At 35.2% G+C, this 18,460-nt stretch overlaps 1 protein-coding gene across 1 annotated transcript in view; it reads left to right on the top strand.

The window, feature by feature from the left end:
* The window catches only part of LOC136848054 (QRFP-like peptide receptor), a 238,796-nt gene that overhangs the window by 204,792 nt on the left and 15,544 nt on the right, over positions 1 to 18,460 (top strand). The window contains 6 exon segments of the mRNA XM_067120191.1: positions 738 to 907; positions 1,213 to 1,348; positions 1,350 to 1,406; positions 1,836 to 2,001; positions 12,810 to 12,860; positions 15,016 to 15,118. Coding sequence (XP_066976292.1) covers positions 738 to 907; positions 1,213 to 1,348; positions 1,350 to 1,406; positions 1,836 to 2,001; positions 12,810 to 12,860; positions 15,016 to 15,118 — 683 coding nt within the window.

Raw genomic sequence — 18,460 nt, 5'->3', positions numbered from 1 at the left:
AGAATTTGTGTACATTGAGAGAATTGCAAAATGATTCGCAAACAAAGAGAATGATTCATATCCAGAGTGGCAGAATCAACTATTCAAGTTTGAAATGTTGTCTCACCTGGGAAAGATAATTCATAAATAAAAATAAGTATGGCAAAGTAAACTACTGAGCAATTTGTTTCATAAATCGTGTGCATTTATTGGTAGCATTTATTGCTAGAATGTATGTGTTTATTTGGTTTCTGATGAATTTAGTAGTTTTTAACATTCTGTCATAATTAATTTCTCGTATTTTATTCTATTTTTCACAGACAGGCATCCTATTTTGCGACGAGTTTTAAATGAACTTTTACCCACCTTTGATAATTTGATAATAATAATAATAATAATAATAATAATAATAATAATAATAACATCATGAACATTGCAATGGCGAATAAAGTCTAAGTTTTCTTAAAGAAACATAATAATGAAATCAAATAATAATAATAATAATAACTCCTCATAACATCATGAACATTGCAATGGCGAATAAAGTCTGCAATAGTTTTCTTATCAAGAAACATAAAATTCACACATGAAATCATCAAGAGCCTGCTTATCTCTCATTATCAGAACGATAATGAGGGCTGGGCTGCTTCTCGACAGCTCTTGGTGTATATTTCAATACGTCTTTACAGCATAATCTGTGTATTATTCTTCAGAGTTAAAAAAAATAATAATAATAATAACGTTCTTTTCATCCTCAGTGGAAGAACTACACGTCATGGCACTGCGACGAGATCTGGCCCTCGAAGGCCAAGTTCGACCCCACCGTGGGCTATTGCGTGACTGTCTACGATACCAAGACCCTCTTCTACACGGCCTTTACCATAGCTCTCTATTTCCTGCCAGTGCTGATCATGTTAATCAACTACAGGTAAGAACTGCTCTGAGAATAACTCCCTACTTTTCAATATCTCAGTCCCTCCGATTCAGTCAGACTTGGGAGAAGTTTGTTCCCTCGTTCGCATGCATTTAATGTCGACTGACGTGAACGATGCAATTATAAGTTATTTGATATTTGATCATAATCGCCACGAACCCTAATTTCCCCAATCAGCCAGAAGTAGTTGGGTATCCATTCATTACGACGACATTATTCTGATGAAAGTTTAATTTGTCTTCGCGAGATCTTAATTATCCTAACTCCCGCCCACGAGTAATTGTCGCTGATCCCCTCAGCCTCGTGGTCTGGCGGATGTGGATGACTCAGCTGCCGGGGGAGCGCTCCGCCCCGGCCCTCAACACGGCGACGAGGGCGAAGAAGAAGGTCGTCAAAATGGTCTCCGTCGTGCTCCTCGTCTTTGTGCTGTGCTGGGACGCCTCTGCAGAGTCTTATCCTCTACAATAATTTCGTGCACGTGCGCCATAATGAGGTGGGCGTCGATATCTCTCTCTCCTCCTTTCTTATATATATATATATATATATATATATATATATATATATATATATATATATATATATATATGTATATGTATATATATACATATGTTTATATATAATATATATATATACATAATATATATATATATATATATATATATATATATATATATATATATATATATATATATGTACATCAACAACTGTTCCCCTATCCGAGCTGGCTCTGGAGAGAGAAAAAAAACAACAAGACAATTATCACTGCTAAATTCATACTGTACTTACTTAATCACAGATGAACCCTCTTTGTTAAAACCTCATTTACGTTTCCCCTCATTTTATTCGAGTAAATCATATCTTTGGTTTCCTCTCGATATTATCTCTCTCCCATTTTTTTTTTTATTTCAAATCATCCTCACAGTTGCCGAGCTGGTTCTCTTCGATGGAGTTCGCAGCCTACTTCATAGCCTACTCGAACTCGGCTGTCAACCCAATCATCTACTGCGGCTTCAACGCCAGTTTCCGACAGGGCTTCGTCGCTCTGCTGACGTGTCGCCAGTCGTCGTCAGTAAGAATATACAATCCCCGTAAGTATTTCGGTCTTCGTCAGAAACATATACAGTATATTTTTCAACTACCGTCACCTGGTTGTCATAAGTAATTACAATCGTAAGTATTTTCTTGGTCTGCCAGAAACATATACAGTATATTTTTCAACTACCGTCACCTGGTTGTCATAAGTAAGAATATGCAATCCCCGTAAGTATTTAGGTTTTCGCCAGAAAGAATATTCAGTATATTTTTCAACTACCGTCACCTGGTTGTCATAAGTAAGAATATACAACTCATGCTTAAGAAAGAATATGCAGTGTATTTTTCAACCACAGTAACCTTGTCGCCATGCTTAAGAATACAATTCGTGGTATTTCTTTTCGTCAGAAAGAATATGCAGTATATTGTTCAGCCGCCGTAACCTGGTCGTCATACATAAGAATTTGCAGTCCCTGAAAGTTTTGGGTCGTTGCCCGTAATAATATTCATTCTTGGTAAGTATACTAGCCGTCATTAGTGTGAATATATTATAGCTGTAAGTATTCTAGTCGTTAGTGAGACTATACCATTCTGGTCAGCGTCGGTGTGAATCGACAACACCCGTAAGTACTGTCCTCATTGTCTGTAAGAATATGCAATCCCCTTAATTATTAAGTTCATCATCAGTAAGAATATGCAATACCCATCAATATTTCGGGTTTTCCTCGGTTAGAAAATGCACTCTTCAGTCATCGTCATGCAGCATAAGCAATGCCTAAGTATTCCAATCGTGCAGCATAAGCAATTCCTAAGTATTCCAATCATGCAGCATATGCAATTCTTAGGTATTCCAATCATGAAGCATAAACAATTCCTAAGCATTCCAACCATGCAGCATGAGCAATCCCTAAGTATTCCAGTCATGAAGCATATGCAATTCAAAAGCGTTCCAATCATGAAGCATATGCAGTTCTTAAGTATTCCAGTCTTGAAGCATATGCAATTCCTGTAAGTATTCAAAGCATTGTCAGTAAGAATATGCAATATCCGTAAGCTTTCAAGTCATCGCCAGAACTCCTGCCGTGGTAGGTAAGATATCGCAAATCCCCTTAAAAAATACCGGCCATCGTCAGTAAGAGTATACTATCATTATCATCCTTTCTATTTTAAGATTATATGCATTCTGATGCAGTTTTCAGAATATGGAATGAACGTAAGACTGAAATGGTATGACTATTTAGCTCTCTCTTTAATCTGTGAGTATATTCAGACATCGCTGATTATTGCCAGATTCGGGCTCTTGATCAGCATTGGTGTCGGAGTACACTAACCATTCCCTCTAGATTTTTCATCCATAGAACGTTCGAGGAAACGAAAGGGAGAAACGAAAGAAGTTTTAGGGAAAACTGAAAACATATTGTTGTTTATTATTGCAATTGCTACGGAAGATTATCTCTAATCGACAGCAGTCACATGTTCAAGTAATTGATGAAAATTAATCAGCTCATATAGATAAAGATTAGCCACTAGGTTGGACAACTAGAGTGAGATATGGCCAGTTAATTTTTCAATATTCCTTCACAGTTACTAAACATTATGTAAACCAAAGAATGTTCTTATTGTCTCAAAGGCATTATTTCCGAGACCAGACCAATTTGAAACTTTAAGTAAAAGATCCGCAGATATCGGCCCCGGTCATTTCATACTGTATTACTATTACGCAGTTTTTCGGACCACTTCTGGCCATTTTCTTAATACTGTCTTCAGGTCAGCGCAGATGCAAACGCTGTTTAATCGTTTGTTCGAAAACCTATGAAATTGGGATTTGTATATTTTCAGTAATCGTTTTTTTCTCGTTTGTTCGAAAACCTATGAAATTGGAATTTGTACATTTTTAGTAATCGTTGTTTTTCCGTTTGTTCGAAAACCTATGAAATTGGAATGTGTACATTTCAGTAATTTTTTTTGGTTCGAAAATCTATGAAACTGGAATGTGTACATTTTCAGCAATCCTTTCTTTTTTTGAAAACCTATGAAATTGGAATGTGTACATTTCAGTTTTTGGTTCGAAAATCTATGAAACTGAAAATGTGTAATTTTCAGCAATCCTTTCTTTTTTTTTTTTTTTTTTCGAAACCTGAAATTGAATGTGTACATTTTCAGTAATCGTTTTTTTCTCGTTAGTTCGAAAACCTATGAAAATGGAACTTGTACATTTTCAGTTATCCTTTTTTTTTTTTTTTTGAGATGTCCCACAGCATTGTTGTAACATATGAAAGGAAGCTGCTTAGCAAATGTTTCAAAAGATCATATCTAGAAAGATATCCGGATCCAATTATTTATGATTTTCACATTTTTGGGATCTTAAAAACACGTTTTAATTATTTGGGCCAAATTACCAAGAGTCCAGGACGTGGTTCGCTGTCGTATACCATGATGATCTGACTAATTAGTTTAATTAAACAACAACAACAACACCAATAATAATAATAATAATAATAATAATAATAATAAAATCCGAGGGGATCTTGTTTGTCCTCACCTGAGTGACAGTAGGGGAGACGTAACACAGCCATCCACACCCTACAAACCAGTTTGTCCGCCCCGGGTGGCGGCGGGGTAGGCAGGGGAACGGGAGGGTAGGGGAGACTCCACCCTCCTCATGCAAACCTGTTTGTCCGCCCCGGGTGGGGGCGGGATAGGTAGGTGATCGGGAGGGTAGGGGAGACAGCCTAATCGGGCCTAAAAGCTCGTAATAATAATCATCATCATCATCATCATCATCATCATCATCACCTTTACCACGACTAAGCTTAATGATGGCTGCTGAACTTCTAAGAACTGATAAAAAGAAAAAAAGTGACGTCCAACTTTAGAACTCGCACTAAACAACATTTGGATGCCGATGGCTCCACATATAGGTTCCCCCCTACTGGAAATGGACACAACTCATGCACACTGGCTGAAGGAATCGATTGCATCAAACGTCTCGACAGCTTTCTCATGAATAAATCTTTATAAAACGTGGTTTCCGTGGGCAGCTTCTCTCCGCGGGCACGTGGGTGAAATCGATTCGTCACGGAATGGGCCTTGTTCAAAATCCCCTAAGAGTCCTTCTGTTTCTCTTAGTGATAAAGAGCAAATGATTAGAATGTACGTAAATGTGTTACTTCTTTCAAGTGAACACCGTATTCTTTGGAAGCTTGGATTTCAAGTCAATTGCCCGTGAGGATTTGTTCTATATGAATGGGGTTCATCTTCTGAATAATAATAATAATAATAATAATAATAACAATCATCATCATCATCATCATCATCATCATCATCATCATCATCATCATCATCATCTCCTGATAACACGAGTCACTAAAATAGTGAAGAAATCCACACTGGTGTAAATGTAAATATATATTAGAAATATACATACAAAACAAGAGCTTTCGAGAACCTGCTCAATGCTCCTTCTCAGTCTGAGAAGGAGAGTCGAGCAGGTTTTCGAAAGCTCTCGTTGGATATATATTTCTAATATATATTTACTTTTACACTATCATGGATCTCTTCACCAATAATAATATAATAATAATAATAAACAGTTATTAATATATGTACATATATTTAAAGATAAATCTGTACAGAGAGCTTTCGGGAATCTGTTCGATTTCCGAAAAGGGGAATCGAACAGATTCCCGAAAGCTCTAGATTGTTTCACCATTTCAAGACATGCTACTATGAGTATTTTTAATAATAATAATAATAATAATAGAACTCCTGAAAATATATGGGGCAGAGGAAAACACAATCAGCTTCCATAAAAATACAATGCGCAACTGGAATACAGCATTTACAAGCTCTGGGATAAGACTAGCAGAGGTTAACATCAGTAGAGGGATCTTTCAAGGCGACTTACTGTCCCAACTAATCTTCGTAGTAGCCATGATTCCCAGGACAAAAGTACTGCAGAAGATGGATGCTGGGTACCAACTCAAGAAAGGAGGCAACAGAATTAACCATCTGATGTTCATGGACGACATCAAGCCGTATGGCAAGAGCATCAAGGAAATTGATACCCTAATCCAGACTGTAAGGATTGTATCTGGGGGCATCAGGATGGAGTTTGGAATAGAAAAATGCGCCTTGGTCAACATACAAAAGGCACAGTAACAAGGACTAAAGGGATAAAGCTACCAGACGGGAATAGCATCAAACACATAGATGAGACAGGACACAAATACCTGGGAATAATAGAAGGTGAGGATATAAAACACCTTGAAATGAATGACACGATCAGGAAAGAATATATGCAGAGACTTATGGCATGGCGATACTCAAGTCAACACTAAGCGCCGGAAACATGACGAAAGCCACAAACACATGGGCAGTACCAGTAATCAGATACAGCGCAGGAGTAGTGGAGTGGACGAAGGCTGAACTCCGCAGGATAGACCAGAAAACTAGGAAACACATGACAATACACAAAGCACTACAACCAAGAGCAAATACAGACAGACTATACATAACACGAAAGGAAGGGGGGAGACGGCTACTAAGCATGGAGAGCAGAGCACTGGGGCAGTATCTGAAAACCAGTGAAGACGAGTGGCTAAGGAGTGCATGGGAAGAAGGACTGATAAAAGTAGACGAAGACCCAGAAATATACAGAGACAGGAGAATGAAAAACAGAGCAGAGGAATGGCACAACAAACCAATGCACGGACAGTACATGAGACAGACAAAAGAACTGGCCAGCGATGAAACATGGCAATGGCTACAGAGGGGAGAACTCAAGAGGGAAACAGAAGGAATGGTAACAGCGGCACAAGATCAGGCCCTAAGAACCAGATATGTCCAAAGAACAATAGATGGAAATAACATCTCACACACATGCAGGTAGTACAATATGAAAGACGAGACCATAAACCACATAGCATGATTCAGTAGCAAAAGCCCTCCACTGGAGCCTGTGCAAGAAACACCAGCTAGCTTGCAGTAATAAGTGGTACGAACACCAACCTAAGGGAGTGACAGAAAACGATCAGGCAAAGATCCTCTGGGCTATGATATCAGAACAGATAGGGTGATACGTGCCAATAGACCAGACGTGACGTTGATTGACCGAATCAAGAAGAAAGTATCGCTCATTGATGTCGCAATACCATCGGACACCAGAGTGGATGAGAAGGACAGAGAAAAAATTGATAAGTATCAAGACCTGAAAATCGAAATAAGGACATGGAATGTGCCAGCGGAAATTGTACCCATAATCATAGGAACACTACGCACGATCCCAAGATCCATGAAAACGAATCTGAAAAAACTAGATGCCGAAGTAGCTCCAGGACCCATGCAGAAAAGTGTGCTACTAGAAACAGCGCACATGGTGAGAAAAGTGATGGACACCTAAGGAGGCAGGATGCAACCCGGAGCCCCACACTATAAAAACCACCCAGTCGAATAGGATGACTGTGATGGACAAAGAAAAAAATAAATAATAATAATAATAATAATAATAATAATAATAATAATAATAATAATAATAATAAAAATTTCATCCATTTTTCATAAAATTGATCCAGTTGTGATGTTAGTATATAGAATATATAAAAATTCCCCTTTTCGTCTTGCGTTCCTTCGTGCACTTGATGAGGGCTAATTTACATTATTATTGATGAAAGGTGCACCCGTTTCAAAACTCACTTCCTGCTGAGAAATGAAAAGTCGACAGATGAGACCAAATGAGAGGATGTTTCATTAATATCAATTAAAGTGATGCAAAGTAGGGTTCAGCTACGGCATTTCTAAGAAATTATTAGATTAATTGCGATAAAAACGGATAATCGTCGGCCTTGGCTTTACATATTCCCCTACGTTTTAATACATTTTTACCTATTTATTAATTTATTTTTTTTTTCCTTTTTTAATAATCGAGATCTCTTCTTTCTGTATTTCCCTTTACTTTCTCTTACTTCTTCCTAATGAAAGGAAGCTTGGATTTTAAGTCAATGGCCCCTGTGGGTTTGTTCCATATGAACAGGGTTCATCTCAATAATAATAATAATAATAATAATAATAATAATAATAATAATAATAATAATACGTAATAGTGGGTGCCATGGATGACCTGGTTTGCCCAACTTCAGAGGAACATAATAACGGCTTTCCTCGGTGAAAATTCATAAACTAAATATAAATTATATTCTTCAAAATATCCTGCTTTAAAATATAATATAAATAGAACTATCGACAGTCTTTCAAAATGCATATCTAAGCGAGCACTTGGCAATCACCCTGAGAGCTCCTGGGAACGAAAATTTCGCTTTATGAGCAATGAACCTCAGATAAACAGAACACTCTCGAAATTAAAGAGCAGATCTTTAGGAGAAAATTTCCTTTCGATAACAAGGCATTTTTATATACAACGCTCATATGTTTTCTATATCCAGCGCGCCAGGGAACGTACAAACACTCTCTGACATTTCATGTAAACCAATTAAAAATATCTCATTACTAAGAACTGAGAAAGGACGAGAAGTGCAAGTTATCTGGAACGATTCATTATATGTTATTAATGACACGTCAGAGGCGGAGTGGTAGCTAATGCGGGAGAACGACACGGTGCATCCTTTTTGAACCACAATTCATAGACCGATAATGGGGAGGTACAGAAGTTGGCATAAACATTTTAAAATACTTCTAAGTAATTGCATAACTTCAAGTTGTTTGTATCCACTATAATGAATATTGCCTCTTCTCTCTTTTACTCGCTCTTCAAACTGGGATTTTCGGCTTACATCTGAGAACCCATGTGGGTTCCCAGACGAGAGAGGAAACAGACGATACGGGCACGATTCCTCAAAACGTCTGTTATCGTTAACATTGTATCAAGTACTTGACTGTTGGTTGGCTGCTGTGGTACGAACTCTTGGTTGAAAAATGAGGAAGGTCAGAGAGAAAAAGCAAAGCAGATATAAATTTATCCCATGGTGTTTTATTTAACATAAAAAAGAGGGTCTTGATGCGGTAAACCTCGCCACATCAGTATTTAAACCATTCATTTGATCAGATTCTTCTATTACCACTTCTTAACGCCTTTACTGGGATTTGATCTTTCTCAGCACATTTTCCCGCTTCTATGTGGGGTCGATGTTTCTGACAGCTTTCCTCCACCTGACTCGGTCAAACACATTGTCCTCTGACAACTGTATGTCTCTCAGGTCTTCTTTAACAAGATCCATCCACCTTCCCTTCGGTCTTCCTCTCGTTCTCCCACCAGGCACCATTCTCTTCCCCACATATGTCTCATTCCTTCGCATCACACGATCATACCACTGCAGACTGCTTTCCTGGGCCTTCTTTGAAAGTAGTACTACTTTAGTAGTTCTTCTTATTCTTTCCTTCTTGATTCTGTCCATTTTTGTCGCTCCACACATCCATATACATTTTCATCTCTACCGCATCCAATTTCTTCTCTTGCGCGCTTTTTACCGCCATGTTTCAACTCCATATATCAAAGCTGGTCTCACTACTGTCTTATACATTCTTCCTTTAATCTTTATGTTGATTCTGCGATCACATAGACACCTGACATCTTTTTCCAGTTTTTTCACCTAGCCTGCAATCTGTGTATTATTTCTACATCCGAATTTCCATCACTAGTTACCGCTGAACCAAGATAACTAAATTTTTCTACTCGGTTCAACCTTGTCCCTTCCACACTAATCTCGAAGTCTTCATCTCCATTGAACCTTTACTGGGATTTTATCTTGAGCATTTAATTGGCAATAGTAAAAAAATAAATTCTTTATAAACTGAGCTGTGTTTAGATGTCATTTCTGTAGACAAATACGTTTCAGTCTAGCTACAACACAACCCACAAAAATAACCCTGAGAGGTTTTTGATCAAGAAAAGTTATTATTATTCAGATGATGAACACTATTCACATGGAACTAGCCCACACAGGCCATTGACTTGAAATTCAAGCTACCAAAGAATATGTGTTCATTAGAAATAAGAAACAGAAGTTAATGGGAAATACAGAAAGAAGAGATCACTCATTAAAAAAGAAAAAATAAATTAACAAATTAATAAATAAATACATAAAAATTTAAGCAAATTATTAAAATACAAGAAGAATTGTATTAGGATAGCAATGCATTGTATCTCTGCTTGAACTTCTGAAATTCCGATTGCACGACTTCCTCAGGGAGTCTGTTCCACAGCCCAACGGCGTGAGGAATAAAGGACCTCTGGAATGAAAAGTTCGACAGTGAGGCACATTTACTGCATTTGTTGCTGCTGATCAGTAAATCTGGTTGATCTCAGCAGGATAAGGGATCAGGGATCAATTTCGGAATGTGAGAGGTCTCTGTTAAAATACAACTTATGAAAAAGTGGCAAACATAAGACTATCCGTCGCCATAACTGCTAATATTAGGAAACAGAAACCTCTTACTACCACGAACCACTTTATCTACGAGAGATAAATCTCTGGCAAGAGCAGACATCCACAACGGAGAACAGTATTCTAGTAAAGAAAGGACAAATGATCTAGAACAGGTTGCACTGATGTTATCACTATTATGAATATACGAGGCTTTACGTAAATACCTGACTTCCGGGCGACATTGCTGACACTTCCATTAGATGTATATCAAAAGTAAGATGTGAGTCAAAACTTACTCCTTGAAGTATATAGCAAACTATTTTCTTATGATATTTGGTTACAGTAATTACATACAACTTCCCGTGCTAAGTAACCGCTTACAAAACAACAGGATAATCACGTTCACCAAAGACAGTTGCTATCCATTGTTTAAAACCAAAACTATCGACGATTCACAGAAAACGGAGGCATAAGTTAAGTCAGACGCCAGAGAATTCGTTTGATACTCATCGCCCGTTAATTCTTAGGTCTTACTAAGCCAGACGTAATCTAAGAACTAGACATAAATCCAAGCCCCTTGCTTTGATAACTCACGGAAACATATCTCATAAACTCGGTATACTTGAGTAAACAAAGGTGTGTTGTGAGGCCGACTTTCACTTCACATAATCTCATTGTTCTTAGCGTGTGAAGGTGTGTTGTGAGGGCGGCTGACTCCCGACTTGGAGGCGTCGTCTGTCTTCATTCTTTCTGAGTGGCTCGTTCGTCCACACTTTCTTTGCAGTTCTGCATATGGCGTATTAAGAATACGTCAGTGCATAATTCAAAGATAATATATATATATATATATATATATATATATATATATATATGTGTATATATATATATATATATATATATATATATATATTATAAATATTCTATACACATATATATATATAGTATATATATATATATATATATATATATATATATATATATATATATATATATATATATATATATATATGCAGTTCATATATATATATTAATAACAGGTCAATTCATAATTCAAATATATGTATATAAATGTACATAAACAACACACACACACATATATATATATATATATATATATATATATATATATATATATATATATATATATACAGTATATACATGTGTGTTTGTATATATATATATATATATATGTATACATATATATGCTTATATATGTATGTATATATATATATATATATATATATATATGTATATATATATATATATATATATATATATATATATATATATATATATATATATATATATATATGTAATGCACATACTTTCATTGTAAGCTATTACCAAAATACATACATAAAACCGTAAAATTAGATAAACAGAACTTCTTTGTTTTATCACTCATCATCGCGAAACCTGAATAAAAAAACGAAAGCAGGAAAGTTTAAAATGATCAAACGATTTCCGAACGACGAAAGAAAAACACAGCAAAACATTCCGGCATCTGTTGGAAGGCTGGCTCATCAGAAAATGCGGATGAAAAAACTTTGAACCGTCATCGAGGTTATTAGTCTGAGGGAATTCGATAAAATTAGTATTCAAATTAGAAAGCAAGATGAGATGGTGATCACTCTGAATGTATGAGTAGTTTTGAATATGCTGACAATGTTGAGTATTCACGGATCTTATGAAAGATGGCTTTGCGGATATAATGCTAGGCCAATCATCGAAAGAATTCGCTAATGTTTAATTTAAAAAGGTTCATATATTATTCCTCGTACAATAGCTTTTATTGAACACAGCCATATATAGTTTCTATGTAAACAATCACAAAGAAAAAGCATGGAAAAATAGAGAGGAGAGAATGGAATAGTGTATAATTATCCATCTTTCCACGGAATGAATGGTTAGGAAATGCCCTATTTCAAAAGAAGGATTTGCTCTACAATTATCCATATATATATATATATATATATATATATATATATATATATATATATATATATATATATATATATATATATATATAATGTATATGTATGTATATATTTACATATATACATATATTATACATATAGTGTATAAAATATGTATATATATATATATATATATATATATTTATATTCATATATATAAATATATATATACATTATGTATACCTATTTATATGTATGTATGTGTATATAGATACACACACACATATATATATATATATATATATATATATATATATATATATATATATATATATATATATATATATATATATATGTGTGTGTGTGTGTGTGAGAGAGAGAGTGAGAGAGTGTGTGTATAGAGAGAGAGAGAGAGACTGTGTGCATGTGTCACTTTACATTATATTAAGCAGCGATACATGAATATTCCTAGCAGTGAGTGTACTGTATGTCAAAAGGATAAATACATTCATGCACTTCATCTCCTAATGGTAACTTCCTCTTAACTAAGTGCGCGTCTTCCTTCAGGTTCGACCCTGAAGTCGACGCTGCCTCCTGAGAGAATGGAGGCAAATTCAGGTAACACGTCTGATTGTGCTCATTAAAGCTCTGTTATGCCCTACTGGAAATCTCTTTTACATTGGCTTTATAGCTTTTCTTTTATCTTGCCTCATTTGACCCTTTGCTACGTATAATGCAGTGCCTGCGACATTGTCGTCAATGGTTGTTTTAAGATATGTATATATACATATATATATATATGTATATATATAAATATATATACATATATGTATGTATGCTATTATATTAAAATATATATATATAAATATATATATATATTATATATATATATATATATATATATATATATATAATATATATATAATATATATATAATATATATAGAGCTACGTATATATAATGCAGTGCCTGCGACATTGTCGTCAATGGAGATATATATATATATATATATATATATATATATATATATATATATATATATATATATATATATATATATATATATATATATATATATATATATATATATATATATATATATATATATATATATATTTATATATATAAATAAAATATATATACATATATATGAGTGTATGTATATATATACATATATAAATATATAAACACACACATATATATATATGCATATATTGTAAAACAAACAAACTAATCACAGCTACTGCTTTTTCATTAACTATCAGCATCTCTGAAAACTTGGCAATAAACTAATTTATTGCTCAGTAGGAAACATATTATCTGGAATCCTTAACACCTTTGGTTTCATACAATTACTCGCTAAACATACTAGTAATGTTTAAATATCGATACCTATACCTTGGTTAGTTCTAGTTCAGTGGTTAACCTTTTTATTACCACGCCCCCTCTAAGAGTTGGTCCTTCCTCCACGCCCGCCCCCCTCCCCCTTGCACCTATGAGTAAAATTCCCTCCCAGATTTACAGGAAACTGGAAAAAAAATGAATTAGTGAGATACTTGACACTGCTTCTTAGCAACTCTTGTTAAGAGAATAACGAATATAATTAGAGAATTTTTTTATTTTTCCCAGGGACTCACGCCCCCCCAGGAAATTGTTGAGGCACCCCCTTGGAGGGCGCGCCCACCAGGTTGAGAACCGCTGTTCTAGAACTTCCCGGAAATGTACAGTTTTTATTGCTAGATAACAACGAAAAACTCACGAAAACATAGAACAAAATTTGTTCACTTTCAATGCCATCCTCCTGTTCATTAAGGAATTCAACCTCATTGCTTATAATTACGTCCCATTATCTAAAAGTGTCTCGGACATTTGAATTAAAATTTTACGCAGTTCCAATATATTCTCTCTTTCTCTCTCAGACTCGAAAACCGCACAGCTTTTATTAACTCGGCAATCCTTGACGAGTAATTCACAAGCGCTTTGCTTCTGAAATGCTAACTTTTTTTGTTTGTTTATCTTTTCGTTAGCCTTCCACTAACGTACATTAAACTAATCTTTTGATCTTTAGAGTAGAAAACTCACCCACACCATTGTATGATTTAAACCATATAAATTGCAGTTGCGTTTTAAATAAGTGGAAAAAAATAAGATCCAAGTTGTATTTTAAATAAGTGGAGAAAATAAGATCCAAGTTGTATTTTAAATAAGTAGGAAAAATAAGATCCAAGTTGTATTTTAAATAAGTGGAGAAAATAAGATCCAAGTTGTATTTTAAATTAGCGGAGAAAATAAGATCCAACCTGTGTTTTAAATAAGTGGAAAAAATAAGTTCCAAGTTTTTTCGAACAGCTGGAAAAAATAAGATTCAAGTTGTATTTTGAATAAGTGGAAAAAATAAGATCCAAGTTGTATTTTAAATAAGTGGAAAAAATAAGATCCAAAATAAGTGGAAAATAAGATCAAAAAATTTGGAAAAAATAAGATCCAAGTTGTATTTTGAATAAGCGGAAAAAATGATCCAAGATTATACAAAAATAAGAAACAAAATTACTCTAGACATCATATATAAAGTAAATATTTAAACAAATTTCGAAGAGAAAAATCATTTCTCCGACTTGAAAAGTACAAGAACATTGAAATTCTCAAACCATCTCCCTGAAACTCCTCCTCCATTTTTCTCTCCGTCTCAAGAAAAATTTCACCAGATTAGACGGACATGTTTTATGGGGAAACTTTCCCCCTTTAACCATTACCGTTAATATTTCTCCAGCAGGAAACTGGAGAGCGACTACAGCTGGAACCAGAGAGACGACCGTTGCTTGCTCTGGCCCGGAGCCGGCCATCTTGTTGGAATTCAACTCGGTTAAAAAGAACAGGTGAGTCCTCTTCTTCTTCTTCTTCTTCTTCTTCTTCTTCTTCTTCTTCTTCTTCTTTCAGTCTTTTATTTGAATTTTTCTGCCGCGTCTTCCGTTGACAATCAATTAAAAGCTTGTAGAAACCTCTCGTCTGATTTGGATCGGGTTTGTTTACACTGCTCTGGGATCTTTCCTAGATAGTGACCCCAAGGGTTTTAACCCGGTATGTATCCCCTTGTATGTATCCACATTTGCGGCGTGTTTAGTACCCCCAAGGGTTTAAACCCGGTAAGTATCCCCTTGTATGTATCCACATTTGCGGCGTGTTTAGAACAAGTCCGTTGGGGATGACCTTAAAAACATAAACAAAAGACTGTAGATATCATAAAGATAATGACCCCCAAGAAATATTAGTCCTAGATAACGACCCCCGAACTTTGTTGGAGGTCACTATCTAGGAAAGATCCGAGTCTTCTTCTTCAGTCTTTTATTTGCACTTTTCTGCGGCGTCTACTGTTGACCATTTAAAGGCTTTTAAAAACCTCTCGTTTGATTTGGATTGATTTTTGTTTAGACTGCTCTGTCTGAAGCCTGTCATCGACCAAGAATAATTGATTGCTTAAATTTGCTTTGCTTATGGAATCTGGCGTATCAGTGACAATGGTTATTGAAGCCTTCGATCATGAACAGAAGCGTCTATCTGAAAATTTCTGATACTGAAAATTTCGTTACAACGCTATTTTTTGCTGACGTGTATTCTCTCATTCAGTTCTATCTCAGCTTTGTAAGATGAAGCCCTTCAAAACAGAATTCAGACTGCCTATGATTGAAGGCTTAAGCAGGCTGTATTTAATTTTGTTATGAAACTGCTCGACTGATTATGAAGGTTAAACTGGTATCGTTAAAACGATGATCTTTAAGTACTTACAATGAAAGTTTTCTTGCTTTTTCATTAAGTGAAATTTATTAGTGAAACTTAACAATAAACTTATATAATTTCATGCTCTGAAATAGTTATATCACACCCACCACTTTATAATTAAAAAAATAATAAAAAAAGAAAGACTTTGATACAATTTCAAGCTCTGAAATAGTCATATCACACCCATCACTTTACAATTACAAAACAAAAACCAATATTAATAAAAAAAGAAAGACTTTGATAGCGGTAAACTGATATTACAATTTCACGCTCTGAGATAGTCATATCACACCCATCACTTCAAACCTAATAATAATAATAATAATAATAATAATAATAATAATAATAATAATAATAATAATAATAAAAAGAAAGACTTTAATAGGGGTAAACTGATATTACAATTACATGCTCCAAGATAGTCATATCACACCATCACTTTACAACTACCAAAAAAAAAAACAATAATAATAATAAAAAAACAAAGACTTTAACAGCGGGTAAATTAATATTACAATGTCATGCTCAGCCCCTACCATTTTACAGCTACAAAAAAAAAAAAAACTAACAACGATCTGCAACACCAGCGTCATTCATTTCAACGTGAAAATCTCGCCCACACAAGAAAGTGGAAGTCGCGCCGTGTAATCCATATAGGAGTGGTTCGAAAAATAGCGTTCCCAGCTAAATCCATGTACCTGTTATTATTTCATCCCCGTTCTCAGAAAACGCGTTATTTATTCAAAGACTGTACCTGTGCTGCATCAAGGGGACCCTGTCAACAATATAAGGTTACACCAGCGTGTTTGGTTTTTCGGCCGACTCTTGTCGGCTTTGAAAAGCACACGCTGTGACATTTTTTTCTCTCTCTCTCTATTTCTTCGTACCAACAAGGGGGGTGGGTGGTTGGGGGGCGTGGGGGGAACCAGATATCCTTATCGAGCTTTAGGCTATAGATTTAGAATGTGTAAAAGAATGCGAGAGAAGGCTGAAGGAGCTCGAGCATAAGTCTGATCTTAAAAGAAACATATTAGCCAATTTAACACTTTGCCAATTTGTAGAAACTTAAAGAAATTGTGATTAACAAGAGCCTGGAAGTAATAATAATAATAATAATAATAATAATAATAATAATAATAATAATAATAATAATAATAATAATAATAATAATAATAATAATAATAATAATAATATAGACAGCAATTATGATGACACCATACTTCATAACTTTTAATATTTAGTATAAAAAAAATTGCACAGGTTTCAACAGTTTTGGTATTACTGCTATTTCTGTCATTAAGATATCCATATCATTCCAACGACTGGAATGGTGGTAATATCTTAACTAACTCGGACACATTCTAAATAATCTCGAGGTGTATTCCAACAATTGAAAGCAACTGGTTATTCCTAGACTATAGTGTATTTTTTTTTTTTTGAAAGAGGGCGCTTGGTGGGCGTATCGGGTGGGAGGTGTCAGCTTGAAAGCTCTCGTTCCCCAATCACAATACAACTGTGATTGAAGATTTCGATGCTCCAACTTTGAAAATGTTGGAGCAATTCAAGTTCAAAGGCCAGGGATGAGCAGGAATAATTCCTAGGTGCTCCAGCATTCAACTGGAAGTTTCCTGAAGAAAATACTGACAACTGTCTACGAAAAGTTTTCTCACAAATGGAAGAATTTCCCCCATTCAAGATCTCATTGCTTCTGAATGTTATCGACAAAGTGTATCTCCAAGAGAAATACTGAAAAGTACAAATGGAAATACAAAACGTTTCATACCTTATAAATGAAGATATAAAAGTTTCGAAATCCTCTGAGCTGCTGTGTCATTCAAACGAAAATATGGAGAAACTTCTCTGTTTGTCCAAAAGCAACTGCACAACGCTTTCACTTCATTTTTACAAAGCACAGATATACAACCCATGTCACGTGGCTTCTTTCGTGAAGCTGTAATTTTATTACAGAGGGAGATTTCAGAAGTAGAAAGATAAACGTTAAAATAAAATCAACAACAAGAATTTTGAAGACATCCCGATGAAATACCGATTGTTAAAGGAAACTATTTTAGGTGACGCCATTAGGAAAAGACTAAAAACAATTATGGCCACGAACCTGAAAAAAAATACCCATACTCATACATTGATGTAGTCATGGGTATACATTTTCATCCCAAGTTTCCAAAGACACATAATCAGTGATAGGAATGGAATATAGAGTTTACGCCAAAGCCAAGCACTGGGACCTATGAGGTCATTCAGCGCTGGAAAGGAAATTGAGAGTAGGAAGGTTGAAAGGTGTAACAGGAGGAAAACCTTGCTGTTGCACTATGAAATGGTTGTTAGGAGAGGGTGGATAGCAAGATGGAAGAAAGATAATATGAATGGAGGTATAGTAAAAGGAACGAAAGGGGTTGCAGCTAGGAGCCACAGAACCTTTA

This window comes from Macrobrachium rosenbergii, chromosome 2, assembly GCF_040412425.1.
Source record: "Macrobrachium rosenbergii isolate ZJJX-2024 chromosome 2, ASM4041242v1, whole genome shotgun sequence".
Classification (NCBI taxonomy): Eukaryota; Metazoa; Arthropoda; class Malacostraca; order Decapoda; family Palaemonidae; genus Macrobrachium; species Macrobrachium rosenbergii.
This window is presented reverse-complemented; position numbering and strand designations above follow the sequence as displayed.